Raw genomic sequence first — 20418 nt, 5'->3', positions numbered from 1 at the left:
CAAGTGTCTGAGGCAACAACAGAACTACTGTTTCAACAAATTTCATGGAGATATCATCTTTTGTTTTAAAGGTTTATTTATTTATTATATATATAACGTTCTGCCCACATGTGTCCCTGCACGCCAGAAGAGGGCACCAGATCTCATTATAGATGGTTGTGAGCCACCATGTGGGTGCTGGGAATTGCACTCAGGACTCTGGACGAGCAAGCAGTGCTCTTAACTGCTGAACTATCTCTCCAGCCTGAGATATCATCTTTTCACATCAATAAACATAATATCATATATTCTCCTATATATCTGCAGCATTAAAAAACATAGTGCCATGGATTTTTCATGTTCTTAAAGTGAAAGAACAGAGACAAGAGGGAGAAGAAGAAGAAATACTCACACATGCTTTCCAAAGATAAAAGCTTTGGCATCTGTGGCTACTGTGTGCCTTAGATGCTGGTATCTTTTGACGCTCACCTGGTAGAAAATAACTGGCTTCTAATTGTGAAAGCAGCTGGAAGCAATTAAAACCTAAAAGTGTATGCACATATTTGTCTACACAATTTCTACACGCATGCACACACTGCTGCCAACTGCAAGCAGTTTGCTCCTGTGTCTTAGTCTGCTCTGCACTCCCCAGCCTTTCCCCTGTGTCCACACCTCGTTTGGGCCTCTCCTACTCAACATGTACTCAGCAGTACTAGGGTTGATCACACATGTCTCTACTGGACTTGCAAATTCCAATGATCTCTTCTATCATCCCACAATCTATGAAAAGCCTCTTAAGAAACCTCTCTGCTGGGCTGGGTGTGACAGCACATGCCTTTAATCCCAGTGCCTGGGGGCGGGGCGGGGGCGTAGCAAAGGCAGGTGGATCTCTATGAATTTCAGGCCAGCCTGTTCTACACAGTGAGTTCCAACAGCCAGAGCTACATATTGAGACCCTATATCAAAAATGAAGGAAGGAAGGAAAGAAAGAAAGAAAGACAGAGAGAAAGAAAGAAAGAAAGAAAGAAAGAAAGAAAGAAAAGAAACCTCTGCTTGAACCAAGTTTCTAGGCATCAGCAGCAAAATGACACAAACTGTAGCAATTCAAACTACAGCAGGGCAAAGGTAAAAAAATTATATGATTAAAATTGTTGAAAATGGGTCTGGAGAGATGGCTGAGAAGTTAAAAGCACTGACTGCTCCTCCTGAGGCCTCATTTCAATTCTCAGCACCCACATGGCAGCTGACAACCATCTGCGACCGCAGCCCCAGGGCACCACCCTCTTCCGGCCTCCACAAGCATCAGGCACACAAGATACACAAAGATGCAGGCAAAACATTCATACAGATTAAATAAAAATCCTAAAGGAAAAAAAGATAATAAATAAAAGTGGAAGAAACCGAACAGCACCTAAACTCAAAAACCAGTTCTCACATGGAGAAGGTGATCTGGTGCAGCAGTTGCCCTCTGTGGCGACCAAAGTCGACCTCCAGCTCTGCCGCGCCGGCTGGACTGCGTTACTGTTCGCCTTGCCACCTTCTGTGAATCAGTGTTCATCCTTAAAATGGGGACAGTAGTAATGTAATGCTTCACAGAGCGGTTGTTGCGAAGTCTGTTTAAACCCAGTGTCTCCTGCACAGCGAGCACCTACAATATGGCTGCTACTACTGAAGCTTTGTGTTTCCCTTTTGACTGAACTTTGTGTATTCTAGTCAAGTCCTTCCCACCTCGCTATCATCCTACCTCAATAGGTATATTTCAAGACTTCTTGCTCACAAGCATAAAACTGTAACCATCACTTTAAGCAGGGCACGGTGCCATGTACGAGTACTTCCAGCACTCGGGAGTCAGAGGAGGAGGAGAAATTCAAAGCTGGTCTCAGCTATATAGCAAGTTCAAGGCTAGAGTCAGTTCAAGAAATAGATAAGAAACAAAGGCCCCGTAAGGGGATGATGTCATGAGCACACATACACACCGTATTCAAGGTTAAGGGAGGCTACAAATGCGAAAATGAGCAAGAAAGTCTCTTTATTTCTCCACCCCCATTGTCTGCAGGTTGCACGGCACGAGGTCCCGCTTGCGGTTCTCAGCCACGTACCACCATCCTAGCCCCTCCGTGGGTCCATGCTTCCCTGCCCCGCCCACCCTCCCCCACCCCACCCACGCTACTCATCCTAAGCCCGTGTTTGCTGAGTAGTTCCCACTCCTTTTTAAAATACAAATTTTCTCTTAAGGCTCAACTGAGACGTGCCTGCTGCTGGCCTCTTTCTGTCTTCAAGGGTTATACATTTGTAATTACTACACTGTAATTTAATTATTTATTTAACATGAGTCTCTCTACCCATGCTCTATTCCCCGAGGTCAGGAACTAGCTAACTGCTCGATCACCAGGAGGCAAAAAACGAGCAAGCAGATGCCCTCTGGCTCAAGTTAATGCAGGGCATAAAAAGGAGCTAGGTTTTTGGGTTTGATTTTGCTGTTGTTTTGTTTGTTTGTTTGTTTGTTTGTTTGTTTTGAGCTCTGAATCAAGCACCTCTATAAATATAGGTTAAGACATAGCATTGCTGGCCCACTCAGTAAGTGAAATATTTCTCCCTCTCAAGGAGTCTAGGGAGCTTATTGATACTTTTGAGGCAAAAATAACTCAGCAGAATTTTCCTTAGCAAACAGAAAAGTGAGGGGCACTGTGATATGTTCCTGGTTTCAGGGGCAGCCCGTACAAGTGTTTGAAGACGGCTCAATACAAAGAACTGGAGAAGGAGACTGGATGCCATTACCAGAATAAAACAACAGTTGCTAAACATCACCTACGTAACAGGAGCTTTCAAGTCTCTCTTGTGTCTGCCCAGCCTCTAGCATATTTCAGGTTGAATAAAAGGGCTTATCAGTAATCATCTTTTCTTCTATTGAAACTGTTTGTCTATTATGTCCAGATTTTCTAATTAGATAAAAAATACATTAAAAAATATGGAGGCGGTGAGATGGTTCAGCTGGTAAAGGCCCTTACTGCCAAGCTTGCTACCTACATTTGTTCCTTGGAACCCACAGGGTGGAAGGAGAAAACCAACCTCCCCAAACTCTCCTGTAACTTCCAGACCCATGGCAATGCCCCCTGAATTAATTAATAAGCATACAAATCCTGAAAAGTCCACAAACCAGACGCTGTTACAGTTAGCATGTCAGCAGGCATTTAGTGAAAATGCAGCAAAGTCACGAGTCTCTGCCACCAGGAGTGGCGTCTAAGTTGTGCTCCCTAAGCAGTCAGTGCTCTTAACCTCTGAGCCGTCTCTCCAGCCCAGTGGTGCACAGTGTCATTTTGAGACTACACGCCAGGTAGAAGCTATGTCCTCTCACTTAAAACAGAGGAAAAAGGGTGAGAAAGCTGAGAATACTTCTGAGTACCGAAGGTAGGTTTTCTTTTCCTCTGGATTTCCCAGGCACTTGAGTCAGGTTTGTAACTGTTCACATATGTGTGCACATGTGTGGGAGTAGAGGCCAAAAGTCAATGCTGAGTGTCTTTCTCCGTCACTCTGCACTGAAGCACTAACCTGGGCTCAGCCTGTCTTAGCCCTCCCAGGGCCGCTGCTGTGGGAACACACCACTGTACCACACCTCCTTAGTCCCTAACACAAGTCTTTTTCTTTCTTCTCCTCCTTACAGGAGTCATGTGAAAATTAATTAGAAACACTGGTTAGATACTCACTACAGGAAGTTAGACAGTAGTTCAGTGGTAGAGTGCTTGCCTAGCAGGTGTAAAGACACTGGGTATAATAAGTGTTCAATAAACAACAGTTATTTTATAATAAACAAAATGGATGACAAGGAGGTTACTTAGGAATGGTAAAGGTTCAGTGAAGTATTTTTATACAGTGACTGTAAACCAAGAGTCAACCTTTCTGGGAGACAATAGGGTAACAAGTATCTAAAGGCCTTTTGCTTTTTATTTATTTATTTATTTTTTATTTTATGTGTATTGGTGTTCTGCCTGCATGTATGTCTGTGGGTGTCAGATCTTGGAGTTACAGACAGTTGTGAACTGCCATGTGAGTGCTGGGAATTGAATCCAGGTCCTCTGGAAAAGCAGTCAGTGCTCTTAACCTCTGAGCCATCTCTCCATCCCACTATCTAAATTAAAGCCTTGAAAGTAATCATATCTAATAGGCTTCTGGGACATCTTTCTATCTTTTTTTATTGTTTTTTCTATTGTTTTGTTTCTTTTCCTTCCTTTCTTTTTTTTCTTTTTTCTTTTCTTTTCTTTCTTTTTTGTTTTGTTTTGTTTTTTGAGACAGGGTTTCTCTGTGTAGCCTTGGCTGTCCTGGACTCACTTTGTAGACCAGACTGGTCTCGAACTCAGAGATCCACCTGCCTCTGCCTCTCTGAGTGCTGGAATTACAGGTGTGTGCCACTGTGTCCAGCTTCTATTCTTAAAACGTAATAGAATTCAAAATGGGGAAAAACTGTGAAGCGTAACTGTAGTCATGGACCCACTCACTGATCTCTGTGTCAAATGCTTTGAGCCCTGATGATATAAAAACAAGCAAATAGAGCCAGGCCCTGGCTTAAAAGTTAGGTAGACAAATAGGCAAACAATAAGGCACAGTAAGCTGGTAAGAGGCAGCGTAGCTAAGTACAGGGCGCTAGAGTGCGCACAGAAGGAGCACCTACCATTGTCTGGGGGTGGAGTCAGGGAAGCTTCCCAGAAGTGACATTTAAGCTGAGACCTGAAGGATGAGCAGGAATTAGTTAGGGAAAGAGTGAAGGAAAAGAGTTCCAGGGAAAGCATGTGCCAAGCCTAAAGCCCACAGGGAGCACAGCGTGTGAGCTTAACTGTGAGCAGTGTGCGATGCAGGGAGTGCGAGAGAGACGAGGCTTAAAAGGCCAGCAGGACTGACTCATCCGGGATCTCACAGCCAAACTTTCAACTTCGACTTTATTCTAAGAGTAATGAAAACTGAATTAAAAAGCAAATACTTCATAATAGATGCCATTCCTTCCCCCCCAAATTAGTAATTGTTAAAATTGAAATAAGATTATCCAGTATTAATAAGGTCAGGAGAAATGAGCATTCTTAAGTGATGCTGGTTGGAATAAATGTTAATTGGAATAACCTTTTCATAGGCATAAATATGTAACAGTGGTCTAAAGAGTATTTATACCCTGTGTTCCAATAATTGCATGTCTTAAAATGTTCCAAATGTATGCAAAATCTATGTGCAATAATGTCCCCTGCAATGCAGTTCACGGTAGATAAAAACGATGGGAAAAGCTAGACGCTCAGCAACAACAGTCAGAATTCATCAGAATAGGGTTTCTCAGTGTCGCCATTCTTGACTGTGATATATCTGTGATATAAACCAAACTTTAAAAATATTTAAGACAAGATTATATACACAGCAGCTTCTCAGTTTGTACAATATAATGACGGTAATCCCCGCACTGGGGAAACTAAATCAAGAAGGTCACAAATTTGAGGCTAGCTGAGGTAACACAGTTCTCACACAAAAAAGAGGAAGAAGGGGGGGGAATACAACAATGATACATGCTTTTTACTTTCTCTCCACACTTTTTTGCATTTCAATACTTTCTATAATGCCACGAGCTATTTCTTGAATGTGTGTAAGATTATATGGCTGTCTTCAAAACCCTCAATAGTATCATTTCAAGTGTTTATATGCCACAGAAATCATTTTTGCATTTGTCTTGGCTTTGTTTCCTCTGATGAGGAAGGAAGGTGTGGCCATATCTGAATGTGCATATGTAATCAGTCTATCTCTTTTATCTAGCATTGCTAAGACATAAGGTGTGGGGGCCGGTGATCTCAGACAGCTCAGCCAGTGAAGATGCTTGCCACCAAGCATGGTGTTCCGAGTTCAGGTCTCCTAATCCACATGCTGGAAGGAGAGAGCTGACATCCCTGAGCCGCCCTCTGTCCTCCATGTGTATTCTGTGGCACATGGGCGCACACATGCATATGTAAACACAACAAATAAGACAAGTAAATATTTTTAATTATTTATTTTATGTGCATTGGTATTTTGTCTGCATGTATGTCTGTGTGAGGATGTCAGATCTTGGAGTTACAGACCGTTGTGAGCAGCCGTGTGGGTACCAGGAATTGAACCCGGATCCTCTGGAAGAGCAGCCAGTGCTCTCAACTGCTGAGCCATCTCTTCAGCCCTAAAAGTAAATACTTTTAAAGAAATGAAATTGGAGTCCCCATTGGGGCAGAGTGAAAGGTGAGGGGGCTCAGGAGCACGGGCAACAGAATATGAGGCTACTGAAATCCATCCTCATCCTACCACCTCATCCGTGTTGGTAGAATGGGCGTTGCATGTGTCTTGAAGGGGAAAGTGGTACTTTAGCAGGTTTCTGTCTACCCCCCTCTGAAACACCACCCTCAATAACCAGCAAATCCCAGCATGTCTCTTGCTTTAACATCTGCAGCAGGGTTGTGATCACAGCCTTGCAGCTGGGACACTTCAGTCCTGTCCCAGGATCTAAAGATGCTGCAGGCTATTCCGAGGGGGATGCTATGGTGGGCTGCTTCCTTCAGAGGCAGCCTGGTGAGCAGCTTCAGGCAGAGAGAAGTGATGGGGGCAGCTATAGCACTAGCAAACATCCATGGCCTACAGGGAACAATATTCATGCAGAACATCGGGTTAGAAAAAAATCCCTGTTTCAGCTCTGAAACTCTTTTAGTCACTGACTGCTTTCAGTGATTGTCTCTAAACCCTTCAATTGTTTACTTAGCTTGATGTAAACAAGAGTTATTGTTTTAAAGAATGGTCATTGTCATGTTGTGACTGAGTCATTTACCATTTGGGTGTTATATAGTAAGCTCATTTTTTAAAACTTTAAAAAATGTTTGTGAATGAATTATGAATTCCTCAATCATAGGATTTCTTTCTCTTGATGATAGCCTGGCTATGTTTACCTGCTACCCTTAAACTCCTACTACTTTGCCCTTGGCCTGCTGCATAGCTGGGATTACAAACATACACCACCATGCGATACTGAAGAATGCACCATAAACATTAAAACGGCGGTGAAGCTTGGATGCGCAACTATTTAAACATAGGCCACACTCAATCTTTACTGCTTAAATCAAGACCAAATAAGATTAAGCCTTCTTAGGATGATTCAGGGTCATAATTATGAACCACAACAGTAGTAGGTTTGAAGATATATTAAATACAAAGAAGTACTGAATTCTTCCCCCACTACCTCCCTCTTTCTGAAATGTCTCCCTATGTAGCCCAGGCTGGTCAGGAACTGACTCTTCAAACTAGCCTCAAACTCGCAATCCTCCTGCACTGCCTCCTTAGGGCGGGGATTTCAGATGTACAACACCCAGCTTGCTGCACCCCCAACTCCTGCCCTATGCCAGGTACTTGTTTTGGCTTCTCTTGCCATGAAATCAACAGCTTTAATTTCCCAGCTTTATGGGAGCCCGTGTGTGTGTGTGTGTGTGTGTGTGTGTGTGTGTGTGTGTGTGTGTGTGTTGTGTGTGTGTGTGTGTGTGTGTGTGTTGTCTGTCTGTCTGTGTCTGTGTTTTCCAGTGCGGTTAAGGCCAACACTAGTTTCCAGTACCTGCAAGCTTCCATTTCTACTTTGCTGTTGGTGATCTTTGAAGAAGAAGAAGAAAATTAAAATGTACTTTATAAGAATTCTGTGTAAATTCTGTAATATTAAGAGCTAATACTAAAACTGATTTGGACTGACTGATTCATCCATCCAACATATATATAATCCAATCATATATGTTACAATACATGGTTATGTCATATGATATTTGGACTGACTGATTCTGTTCTAGACTGCAATGTTGAAGTACAAATTAACTCCAAAAAGAATGTACTCTTGATTATATCTCAAGTCTTGTTCCTTTACTTAATTAGTAATTAAGACCTCGATCACAAGCTACCTTGCCATTTCTCATAACACATCATGAAAGAGCTGTGGACCAGGAACCAAGGAGCTTAGGCGACCTTAGTGTCTGCTCTAGTTTTGTAACCACTGGTCTATCCTAGCAATAGTACCTGTCTTTTACGGGCTGCTCTAAAATTAAATTAGACCACAAAAACAGAAACACTGCTTTTCTGGAATTTGGTATTAATACAAATATTAACTCAGAAATATTCCCTAAGAGTTTAGAGGTTGGGGGGATTCGAAGATGGTCCCATGGTACCAAGTTTTGTTCACAAGGAATATTGTAAGGTTCTGTGACTATAGTTAATAATGTATTTAGACCTGAAAATTGCTAAGAGACTTTAAATATTTATCATAAAATATATGAGGTGACAGATTAATTAGCTTCAACATACACATCAAGATACCATGCTATATGCCACAAATATATATGCAGTACGTGTCAGTAAACATAAAACTTCCCTGGCAAGGATGCAAAACAAAAGGGAATTTTCATACACGGATGGTAAGAATATAAAATACATTACAGGAAGTAGTAGGGTGGGTTTAAAAAAAAAGTAGAACTGTCAGATGCCCCAGCAAAGGAAATGAAATCAGTATGAAGAAACAGCTGCACTGGCATGTCTATTGCAGGGCTATTCACAACTGCCAGGATACAGAATCAAGCCACGTTTCATCAGCAGAGGAGAAGGTAAAGAAAATCCCACACACATGCAGTGAAATAGTATTTACCTACAAGAAGAGCACAAGGCTGGACAGAACTAGAGAACATTATGCTGTGAGCTAAGTCAGACATGGAAGGAGCAGCACTGTGTGGTCTGCAGTCCGTGTGGAAGCTAAAAGGCTGACAGCAGAGACATGAGAACAGCGGTTACTAAACCTGTGCAAGTGCCAGGAAGGCAAAGGGGGACACTGCTCAGCAGTGCACAGTTGGAGAGGTGAAATCCCTTGTAATATGCTTTGGCACCTTAAACAGGATTGATAATAAGCAATTATAAACTTCAAAATAGCTGGTAAAGGCAATGTGGGATTAGTGTACCCAACAGTGAGAGGCGCTAAGCGTCCAAGGTGATAGATATAGGCATCATTATGCACACTGTGTGCACATATCAAATTACCACACTGTCCCAAGTAAAGAGTATCAATTGGAGATAAAATAGAAGTTTTCAAAAATTAAAATAAATTATAAAAAGAAAAGTCCTATCAGAAAGAATAGAAAGCAGGTTTTTGTTGCTGTTGGTGCTGCTGCTGCTGCTGCTGTCTGAATCCAGAGCTGAGTCACAGGTAGATTCTTTAGCCCAAGAATTCTCAAATTGTCCCCATTAATTAAGAAACATTACTTTCTTTATTTTTACATTTTTGAAGTGTTATTTTTATGTGAGTATTTTGCCTGCATGAGTGTCTATGCTTCTTCACGTGATGCCTGATGCCCCCAGAGGCCGGAAGAGGGAGTCAGATCCCCTGGGACTGGAGTTACAGACAGCTGGGAATCACTTTGTTGGTGCTGAGAACTGGACCCAGGGCTTCTATAAAAGCAGCCAGTGCTCTTAACGGCTGAGTCATCTCTCCAGCCCCAGCAAACACTTAGTTGTCAGGAAGAACAATCGATCCCAAACATTGGTATCTCTTATGTCTCTACAGCTCTGTCCTGCCAGGCTTTCTCATAATCCTCGGCATCTGTCTCTTCCTTTAACACTTCAGACCTTAACAACAGCCTTACCTGGCTCTCCTCACGGCCTCCCATGGCGTCCCTAAAATCCCTCTGGCCCAAAGCACCTACATCAATTTTCCTAAAACACTACTGTGATCATATCTGCTCAAAACTTGAGAACTTTCTATTACCTTTTCATTAATCCTAAATACTTGGCTCAGCAATTCCTCTCGCTTTTAACTCTCACTACCCAAATAAGGCCTCAAACTGGCCTCTTTAATCCCTCACTTAAGCCTTTGTTGTTTTCTGACTTTACGTGTTGCCGCACATAGCTTTGTTCTACCTAGGATCCTTTGCTCTTCCTATCCTCAATATTGGCCTATAGAAATTTAAGTTTCAAAAGCCCATTTGAGAGACGCCTACTGTGATGTACTTCTTCATCGCCGTCACTTCAACGTTACCTTCAAAGGTCAGACACGCCTTGATTTGAATTACAACTGTAATCACTTCCTGGCTGAGTGACACAGGACACAGTCCTTCAATATTCCTTGCCTCAGTTTCTTCATCTATAAGACAGGGGATAAATGCAACTTTCCTTTCGCACACTGTGAGGAATAACTGAATTAAGTCACGTATGTAAAATATTTAGCATGATGCCTGGAACAGATGAGATCCCAAGAAAAATACAAGGTTGGTATTCTAAGCACCTCACATCAATCTGAACTCAGTACTTGTGACATCACAGACTCACTCCTGTGTATACAGTATTACTGCCCTCATTGTCTCTAGTCTCTCATCCCGCATTTGTTACCAAGTTACGTCATCTCATAGACAGGTGAACGTCGTACATGACTTGGTATCTCTAATAGTCACTCGTACCTAGCAGGTGATTTTATCAGGTTGTTACCTAGATTCTCTGACCAGACACCGAACGGCAGGCAAACTAAGGGAGGGAACACTCACTGCCTTTGGTTCACGGTTTACAGTACAGCCCATCACGGAAGGGAAGGCACGCTAGCAGGAGTTTGCTGACATGAGGGCAGATGGGGAAACTGAGGAAGGGGGCTGCTGGGGCTCTGTGGGATTCTTCCTTCTTACTCAGTCCAGGACCCCCCTCCCCCCCCACGGGATGGTGCACCCACACTTAGGGCGGGCCTTCCCTCCTCAGTTACACCTCTCAGGAAATATTTCCCCAATAAACTTGACATTGAAGGTTAACAACTACAGTGATCAAGTTTGTCTTATGCTTAATGAAAAAAATACTGAAGAGCTGACAACACTAAAAGGTCCAACATATTCAGTGAAAAGGCATTACAGAATGTTTTAAATTAAAAGATTAAATCTCTAGCCTCACAAAATAAAACCCTTCTTTATTTATGGGAATAACTTCCTTTTGCACTCTTCCTCACCTTTAAAACCAACCAACGTATTCATACAGCAAGAGATAAAACAGCCAAATATATGCAGGTCAGAGAGCAGTCAAATACTGCAGAAAAGGCCCGGTGGACAAGTGAGCTGAGCACAGCTCTGGATGGAGTCGAACAGGAAGGGAACCTAAAGGGAAAGATAGCTAGTCTGTCAGTCATGCTGACAATGCTGGCTGTCACCCACTCACCCCAACTCCAGGATTTCTTTACACACAGGGCCAAGTATAAACAACTGAAATCATCAGACCAGGGGATACAGAGATATCTGTCGTTTAGCTTAGAAACTGAGTTTACTACTTAGCGCTTACTACAGCAAATACTACAGTATTTACATGACCAATTTTAATTGCCTACCTATGCCAAAAGTGACTATTAACATCCTTCGAGATTCCACAGTATCCCAGTTTTCACTAATGAAGCCATGTCAGATAGATACGGCTTTACCATACACTAACCATTTACTTTAAGACAATATGATAATGGCTTAATAAATGCTATTATAATATATAACATAACATGTTTTCAGCAATGCCCAGGGAAAAATTACAATACGGGTTCTACTTCATATGTATTTACCTACTAACCCTTGATTGCCTTCACAGCCAAACCTAGGCCTGATAGCCACAAAAATCAGAGGATTTACTAGCAGAGTGAGTTAAGGTGGTCTCAAGATATGCTATGAATTTTAAGAATTCTACCATAAAGCCCAAAAAAAAAATCTATTCATTAAAAAAACTACATTTCTACCCCTCTGATACTCTGATGCTTGTCTCTAGCAGACCCTAAAATGGTCTTATCAGCTCTGAAGTACAATTTTTCTCAAGTCACAGAACCCTCCCAGCGTCCCTCTGCAGGGATGCTCTGTAGCAGCTGTCTGGCACAAGGTCCCCAGTTTCGGCTGATACTTCTAGCAGCGTGTGCTATTTTGCCAAACAGTGTACTTTACTGCTACCAACTTCTTCCGTAAACCAGTGGAAATTTGCCGCTCTAAACTTCTATGCAAAGATTTCAGTTTTGTATCATGGTACACCACAAGGCAAATTAACCTCTGAATAGCGTAACCTCTTGAATTAGGGGAGTAACACAAAATACACAAGAAAACTCAAAAGGAAGAAACCGCCACTATATGCAACAGTATTTTGAAATTCAGGAACCTATATCGAAATCACAAAGCAACATGCTTTCAAGATACCAAACCTCACATCTAAGTTAACAAATATTAATAACGCAACTCTCTTACAGCGGAAGGCCATGGTGTTCACTGAATGCCTCTTTGCAACTTGACGCTACTAAATGCAAAAATTACAATTCTAGCGGAAACAGCTCCTCCAACTGCTCATATTTTCATCCAGATGCCTGTTTTTAAAGACCCATTTTACCACACTGGTGCAATGCATGTTAGGAGGTAGTCTCAAAGATGATACCTGAGAATAGAGCTGGTTAGGGGTTGGGGTAGGGATGAAGGCAAAGAGAAACGTGGCGGGGTGAGGGGTGGGGGTAGTGGGGGGGAATGGTTGGTAGGTATTTTTCTTCTGGAAACATGTTTTAGCGACACAAGCATTTGAAGTAATGAACCATCCAAGCACAGCCCTAGAGCAAGACCGATCACGAGCAATGAGCGTAAAGCACAACCGTCTGTAAGATGGAAATGAATTGGCACTGGTCACCGAGCAGCACCAGATGCATTGGGACCTCACTGAGAAAGGTAAAAGTCCAAGAAGCAGAGGAGACCACTGCCATCTTTTAAGGGAGGAAAGAAAGCAGGAATTAACTACCATGGAACACTCCAACGAAGCCAGAACTGTACCGAGCACAAGAGAGACAGACGCCTGAGTCTAGTGAAAGGCACACACACACACACACACACACACACACACACACACACACACACACACACACACACACACACACACACACACACACACACACACACACACACACACACACACACACACACACACACACACACACACACACACACACACACACACACACACACACACACACACACACACACACACACACACACACACACACACACACACACACACACACACACACACACACACACACACACACACACACAGAGCGAGACGGAAGAAGGATGCGCAGTGTGCCGACCCGGTCCCTGAAATGGCGTGGATACGCGGTTATGGGTGTGGGTCGGGGGTAACCTAGGAGCCCCGCCTTCCCCTCCCTGCAATAGAGCAACAGAGGGTAAAAGAAGTAGGGGGGGGGGGGGGAGAAGAGGGTGAAAAGCAAGAATGACTCATAGCCGAAAGGAAGTGTTCAAGCCATGGGAAGCATGCTACGGGAGATTTCAGAGCCAGCGCTGGGAGTGGGGGAGCAGGGGGGTGCTCCAGGTGATGGGTGCAGAAAAAAACAAACAAACAAACCCCAACGCCTGGCAGTGGCTGCCGCGCGCCGGTAGGACGAGGATGTTGGGGGGGGGGGGTGTTCGCGGCAGCCGGAGTGCCAAGGCCTGGGAAGAGGCGCGGCGCGTGCGCAGTGGCGCTCGGCGGGACCCGCTGAGGCAAAGCGGAGCCGCAGTGACAGAAGCGAGGAGCTGCCCGCCCCGCCGGGAGGGACTCACCGAGGCGCAGGGGCTGGAGGTGGTGCTGGGGGTGGGCGACCGCTGGACCGTGACCAAAGCCATCTAGGCGCTGCTGGGTTGTTCCGGGCAGGGCATTCTCGTCCTGAGTGTTGGGGGGCGGGAGGGTGACGGAGCCGGGATGGGGGGTGGCGGGAGCGGGGTGGGGTGGAGGGAGGCAAAGGGTGAAGGGTTAGGGACGACGGGGACCGGGAGGAAGATGGGGTCGCGGGAACGACCTCGGGCTCCGCACCCACCGCCGGACTCTCCGCCGACTGACGCGCCGAACGGGCGGCGGGCGGGCGGGCGGGCGGTTCGGCAGCTGCGGGGCACAATGAGCGCTCCCAGTGCGCAGGCGCCACCTGTCAGCAACCGCCTCTCCCCTCGGCGCGCGCCGCCGCCGCCGCCGCCGCCGCCGCGGCGTAACCCTTGAGTTGCCGGAAGCGGGCGGGCTGCGTGCGCCGCACCTCGGGCCGCCGCCCCCTCCCCCCGGTCAGCTCTCGAGCTCCCCCCCCCCCGCCGCCCTACACCCGCCCCCCGCTGCCGCTGGTCACCCACGGTTCGTTCCCGCTGGGCCGCTGCCGAGCGGCGGGAGGCGAGATGGAAAAGGGACCCGGGAAGGCAGCCGGTTGAGGGGGCTTGAGCTTGGGGCGGGAGGAGCCGCTAGTCCTCGCCCCTGAAAAGACAACCATTTTATGAGGTGGGGCGCGCAGCCTACAGCACCTTGGGGGGTGGGGGGGGACCGAGGTGAAAACAACGAGGCAAACACTTATTCTAGTGGAAAAGGACTCCGAGGGTGCTAGATGCTTTCTCCAGGCTAGACCCGGGAGACCAGCCCACCCGCTGTGACCTGGCCCTCAAGAGCTTCCACACCCGCCTCATCATCATAAAGGATCTCGGGGTTAATGACCAGATTTTTCTCTAGTAAACACTGGAAACTTCGTGGTGCCTCATGCTTTGTCTTCTACCTGCCTAAAGTCTGTCACTGTACCTGAGATGCTGAATGGTGGGGGGCGGGGGGGTGGGGGACGATGGCTCAGAGAGCTGGACCCGGAGTTGGAAAGCTCCAACCTGCTGTTTACCTCCCATTTGCTTCCCACTATGAAGATCTCCACTAAACAAGGATTTGATCGTTAAGCTTTCTTCTTTCCTCCTAAATATCTTTATTTCATAGATGTCAGTGAAAATGTAGATTTAAAATATTTTTAAAGGAATGCATTTCTAAATGATAAGCTGTTCAACATCAACCAAGAATGTAATGGAAAATCAAGATTTTTTTAAAAAATTAAAAAAAAATAACAGTGCAAACCGTTGACATTTACACAGAGTTGAGTAGGTGAGCTGGTAAATCCCACCATCCATAGCAAAGCTGTAGAAAGCACACACTTAGGACTCCGCAGTTTCTAAAACACCACCTCTTTCTGTTTGTCACTCAAATACTCTTGGATGTCATTGCTCCTTTTAAACTGACGGGGCTGTCATGACGGCTTTCTGGTGGCTCTGTGGTTAAGTGACACAAGAGCCCTCTATGCTGAGTCTTTGTTCTCCCCCTGGGGCCCTGTGGTTGAAATAATCAGCAGGGAGGTTCCATCAAGAGTCACTGAGGGTCCCTGCAGTGTACAGCCCTCTGTAGAGCGGACCGCAGAGAAGCCAGCTGATAGGCTTTTGCCCCCTGGTGGTGATCAAGGGTGCCTCCTGTGAGACAAAACCCAGAGATCCGTGGTTCACAGATGAAACAGGGTTTTCCTCCAGAGCTCCAGAGTAAACAGGAAAGAGAAGGCAAGGTTCAGAAGTAAGAGCTATGAGCCAATGCTTAAGAGACCAAACAGAAAAACAATGTAGAGAGCCAAGAACTCTCCAGAGGTGAAAGCTGAGTGACCTCAAATCAATGTGTTTAGAAACCGAAGGAGAAGGATTGCCCACATCTGTGATTCTCAGAACATTGATTCTCTTACTGACATGTGTTTGACAACGTGTTTTATCTTCTGTGTAGTAACGTACTCTAAAGAAATTCATCTGGAAGAGGAGACATTTCATTCCATTAACCTCACAGTAAGAGAGAGCACGGCTGTGAGTCAGACGTAGCTTCTAGTCCCAGCTCTTGTAAAACCTTATGCAAATGATTTGTACTTTTTGAGCTGTACTTCCGTATGCCCTATGATGAAGCGCTCTAACTCACAGGAATTTCACAATCAAATGAGATAATGTATGGCCTTATTGAGTATATCCTGTGTGCAGGAAATATCTTCAAGCAAAAGGAAAAAATTTAAAGGCATGAGTCACGCTTTTTCTAAACTGTAGGTTAGTGGTCAAAATACATGTCATCTGTAGTTAAGTGTACAGCACTTTCGTTCAGTGTGCCTAAGGTGAGGAAATTGGGTTATAAAGTACTCAAATTTGCAGTTTGTATCACGAAGTTGATTTATTAACATATAAAGGAAATGTATCTCGGTGATATATTAGAAAACTGAGATGTGAAAGTTATTGCTGCATGTTTAGTAGCTCATCAGCTGAGATAATGTTGTGCATATATTACATGGTATTCTTTTTTCTCATCTATGCATACATGATGGAAATTAGTGTGTAGGTATGGGTGCAAAGATTGTATGTGCCTGTGCATACATGTGTAGAGAGCAGAGGTCGATGGCAGCTCTCATTTTTTCCCCCCTGAGGCAGGGACTCTCACTGGCCCTGGGACAAGTTAGTCAATTCAGCTTCACTGGCTGGCTACCCCTAGGCTCGGTTGTCATTGCTCTCTAATGCACAGGGCTTACAGCTGAGTGTCAACGCTTTAAGAAAAAAAAAAGACTCTAATTTGTTTTTTACACTATCTGTGCAATGAAGGATATAAACAGGCCATGGTTCATGTGTGGCGGTCAGAGGACAGCCCATGGGACATAGTGCTCTCCTTCCACAGCGAGGGTCGGGCACATCAAACTCAGATCATCAGGCTTCGTGGCAGGTACTTCACCCACTGAACCATCCTCACTGCTCCCCTGTGGTTATATTAAGGACAAAATAAGCATCTCAAGGTCCCATAGCCAATGGTCAAAGAAGATGTATATACATCAACAAAATAAATTATAGTTTAATGGTACTATAGGTTGAGTACCTTTTTAGACTCTGAGGAAATATGTCTATAGACATATAGGAAAAGTCCAGACAAATATAGAGTTCTTTAAAAACAAAGAAGATAGTCAGGGTAAATATACTTTGTATGAAACTAACCTTTAGGCTTTGGCTATAGATTCCAAGATAGCTCTTTTTTAAATTGGGCTGGGTTATAGAGATGAAATCTGTTTTCCGTGTGTCATTTTTACTTGTTCTTTTCTGGGATCCAGGTTCCTGCTGGGTCTTCTAATGGTCAAGAGGTGGTATCTACTATGAAAATTAAAAAAAAAAACCCTGCTTATTCCGACTTAATTTGTCTCAGTTTTTACATTTGAAATACAGTCTCCTGTGCCCAGGCTGGGCTCAAACTTGATCTATAGCAGAGATTAACTTTGAACTCCTGCCTCTACCTCACAAGTGCTGGGATTATAGGTACGCATCACCATGTGTGGCAGTGGTCGCTTAATTTGAAAAAAAAAAATCCCAAAGTAGGGTTCTCAACAGAGGCAGAATGATGGAAGTACCAGTTGTGCTTACAGTTGGTTCACTCTTCTGTGGTTCTGAGGCCAGGTCAGGCCGATGGAGTCCCTGTCTCCTGAAGTGAGCTGCGTCTGAGCTTCCAAAGCTACTGCTTCTCTGTGTTTTACACAGCCACTGCATCTCATGAAGGACCTCTAGTTAAGAAACCTTTTTGCTCCATGTCCTGACAGCCATAGAAATATTTGCACGACACAGTAAGTTGAAAAGAGTTAAAGACATGGCATTTGGGGGGGAATTCATTTTCTTTAAATGTTACACTTTTAAAAACAACAATAATGACAAAACCATCAAAACAGGGTCTCTTGTAGCCCAGGTTGGTCTTGAACTCACTTTGTTGCTGACACTGGCAACACCTGATCTTCCTATCTTAGCCTTCCAAATGCTGCAATTACAGGCTTATGCCACCATGCTTGGCTTAATGATGTATGCCACTAATGAAAAAGAAAATGAATGTACAATATTAAGGATATTAATATCTCATTTGTATAAATTTCTAAATAAAATGTTTTTAAAATTTGATAAAGTAACAGAGATTCCTTTTGTAAACATAACATGTTTTAATATACAGTTTTATGACTGAAATGACAGTGTCCATTTCCTGTGAAAAGCTGTAATGATGACACCTTCAAATTATTGGTAAGAACTTAATTCATACACGTAGTTAATAAAAATTTAAAATAATTGTCATATTTCAAAATTTACAAGTATGAATCATATTTGTCTCTTGTAGCTTACTCTTACCTTTGTCTAACTAGAACATACACTGAGAAAAATCTCTTGTGATAATGTGGCTGCATTAGAACCCATTTCAACTTTATTATCAAATACATGTTGCAAAATAATTACAAATCTCTAATTTGCAGAATATGCTGTGTTATTGGAACAATAATTGTGCAGTTAACTTAGACATGATGAAAAGGGCATCTCAAATATAAACAAGAGGACATTTAATGTATTATTCATATAGAAGAGGAAGAACTGGGATCTGAATCCACTTAGGAGTATTTGTCAGGCCCGCAGCCATACCTGCAGCTGTAAAGTCCTGGTCCCTGGGTACCTGACACATGTTGTCTTCTGATAGCTCTAAAGCTCCCTGGTCATGTGGTTTCTGAAAATGATGCCCTGGTAGTAGAATACTCCTCAGCGTTGCTCAGCAAGTCCTTCGTCATGCTTGCTACCCAGGGGAGCCGTGGGCCATACAAGGACAGGTCATCTCTCCCTACAGGATGCTCTCTAAGAATCACTAGATGACACTGTTTCTGGCCAGAGGTGATTTACTTAGAAATCAGGTTTTTTTTCTAGACCAATCCTAAGGCTAAATAGATAATTATCTTATAGCATGACAATAATTCATGTATTACATACCAAAATGAAGTATTGACTATAGTTATATAGCCAAGCTTATTCAAAAAGAGAGGAAAAAAAAAAGAAGAGAAACAAGGAATTTAGCCATGGAACTCAAACCAAAGAGGCAGAAGCTCTGACTAGCTAGCATTGGTGTCTTCAGGTTGATTTTTTTTTAATGCAGGTCTACAGAAAAACTACAAACTATATTCAGTTATTGCTTCAAAAAGAGGTGCTACTGCCAAGGTAAAGAAGCCTTAATGGGTGAGTAAAGCCCACATAGGGAGACTGTCAGAAGCAGGAAGGAGGCGGACAAGAAACTAGCTGCCAGGACAAAGAAATACAGTTTTCACTCTCAGTCTAGGTATCAGAGGAGCTAGGTTTGGAGCTGAGACAATAATTTTTTTTGTTTTGTTTTTCAAGACAGGGTCCCTCTGTGTAGCCTTGGCTGTCCTTGTAGACCAGGCTGGCCTCGAACTCACAGAGATCCGCCTGCCTCTGCCTCCCAAGTGCTGGGATTAAAGGTGTGCTCCACCACGCCCTGCTCAGAGACAATAATTTAATAATTGGCACTAAACTACTAAGGAAATTGATAATGGGAATGGACTATATCTCCCACCCTCCTGTTTGGTTATATCCTACGAGTTAACAGTTAAAGACTTAACTCATCCCTGATCCTCAGATACAGTTAGATATAGTCACCAGTGTTTGGCTTGGGTCAGTGTGATGCTGAGTGAGATGAAGATGCTTGGCATCTTTGTGAAATGCTGTAGAGCGTGAGAACTGATGTATTCTTGTAGCAAGACTATGAAAATACAAGTTGAGCATCCCTAATCTGAAATAAAAATTATTTCCAAATCCAGTGTTTTTGGTGTGGACATGCTGTCAAAAGTGGGAAATTAATGAAACTGATTCATGTGCACAATTATTAAAACTATCAATTGTGGTCACTTTAGACTACGTGTATTAGATATATATGGAACACAAGTGATGTTTAAACTTGAACCTTAGCCCCAAAATTTTTCATTACAAGTACATATTTTAAAATCTGAAAAAAAAATAGAAATAAGAAATATTTTTGTTTCAATCATTGTGGATAAAGGATACTCAATGTGTATATTTTTAATCCTGCGAAGTAAAAACAAGCAGCTTCTGGTATCCTTTATGAGTTTAATAAGACTGAAGCATATTATGCTAAGTCAATAGGTGTCTACCATGTACCAGAAGATGGATTGACTTGATCCAATAAAGGCACTACATTATGGAAGCGTATGAGCAAATGTAGAAGAACACCTGATTGAGTTTAGGGTAATCCACAGTCATTCTTCAAGATCTGATCCCACACACACAGGTCAAAGAGGCAAGTTAGATTGACATGAGAGAGAATCCATCAAGCCATTTTCTCCAACTCTTTGCTGATGTCATCATTGTCTGCAATCCCTCATTCTCTTGCCCTAGGAAATGAACGTTTATTTTCTATCTTGGTGTGTGTTTCAACTCAACTTGGCCTTTCACACTATAATGATTCTTATTCCAAAATCAGAGAAAAACATGGTGGTGCTGCTATTTGCTAGTGTCTTTATTCTAATTACACATCTGAAAGCTGATAAAATCGTCATGGACCCTCTCAAACCACTGTGATTCAAATGGATTAAAGCTCCATCTCTTACTTGGTCACTGCGAGACTCCACTTAAATTGGTAAACTGCAGCAATATTTAGGGTCCCTCAAAGTAACCTTAATTTATGGTTTTCTGAAATCACTAAAAAAAAATCGGAAATTTCCTTCCCCCAGCATATAATTGTTTCAGGATCTAACCACCAGTCTGTATGGAAAAGACTTAATTT

The 20418-nt window shown here is 43.4% G+C and overlaps 1 protein-coding gene across 2 annotated transcripts in view; it reads right to left on the bottom strand.

Moving 5' to 3' along the window:
- SSH2 (slingshot protein phosphatase 2) overlaps positions 1-13920 on the bottom strand; it is a 258888-nt gene extending 244968 nt beyond the window's left edge. For both annotated transcript variants that reach the window (XM_084802744.1, XM_084802746.1), the window contains exon 1: positions 13581-13920. In XM_084802744.1, the coding sequence (XP_084658870.1) occupies positions 13581-13643 (63 nt within the window). In that variant the 5' untranslated portion in view covers positions 13644-13920. The remainder of the gene's footprint in view (positions 1-13580) is intronic.
- Between the last annotated feature and the right edge of the window lie 6498 nt (positions 13921-20418).

Source organism: Acomys minous, assembly GCF_964271855.1.
Source record: "Acomys minous genome assembly, chromosome: 12".
In the NCBI taxonomy this organism is placed as follows: Eukaryota; Metazoa; Chordata; class Mammalia; order Rodentia; family Muridae; genus Acomys; species Acomys minous.
The sequence above is the reverse complement of the archived record's forward strand: the minus strand, read 5'-3'. Positions and strand labels throughout refer to the sequence as shown.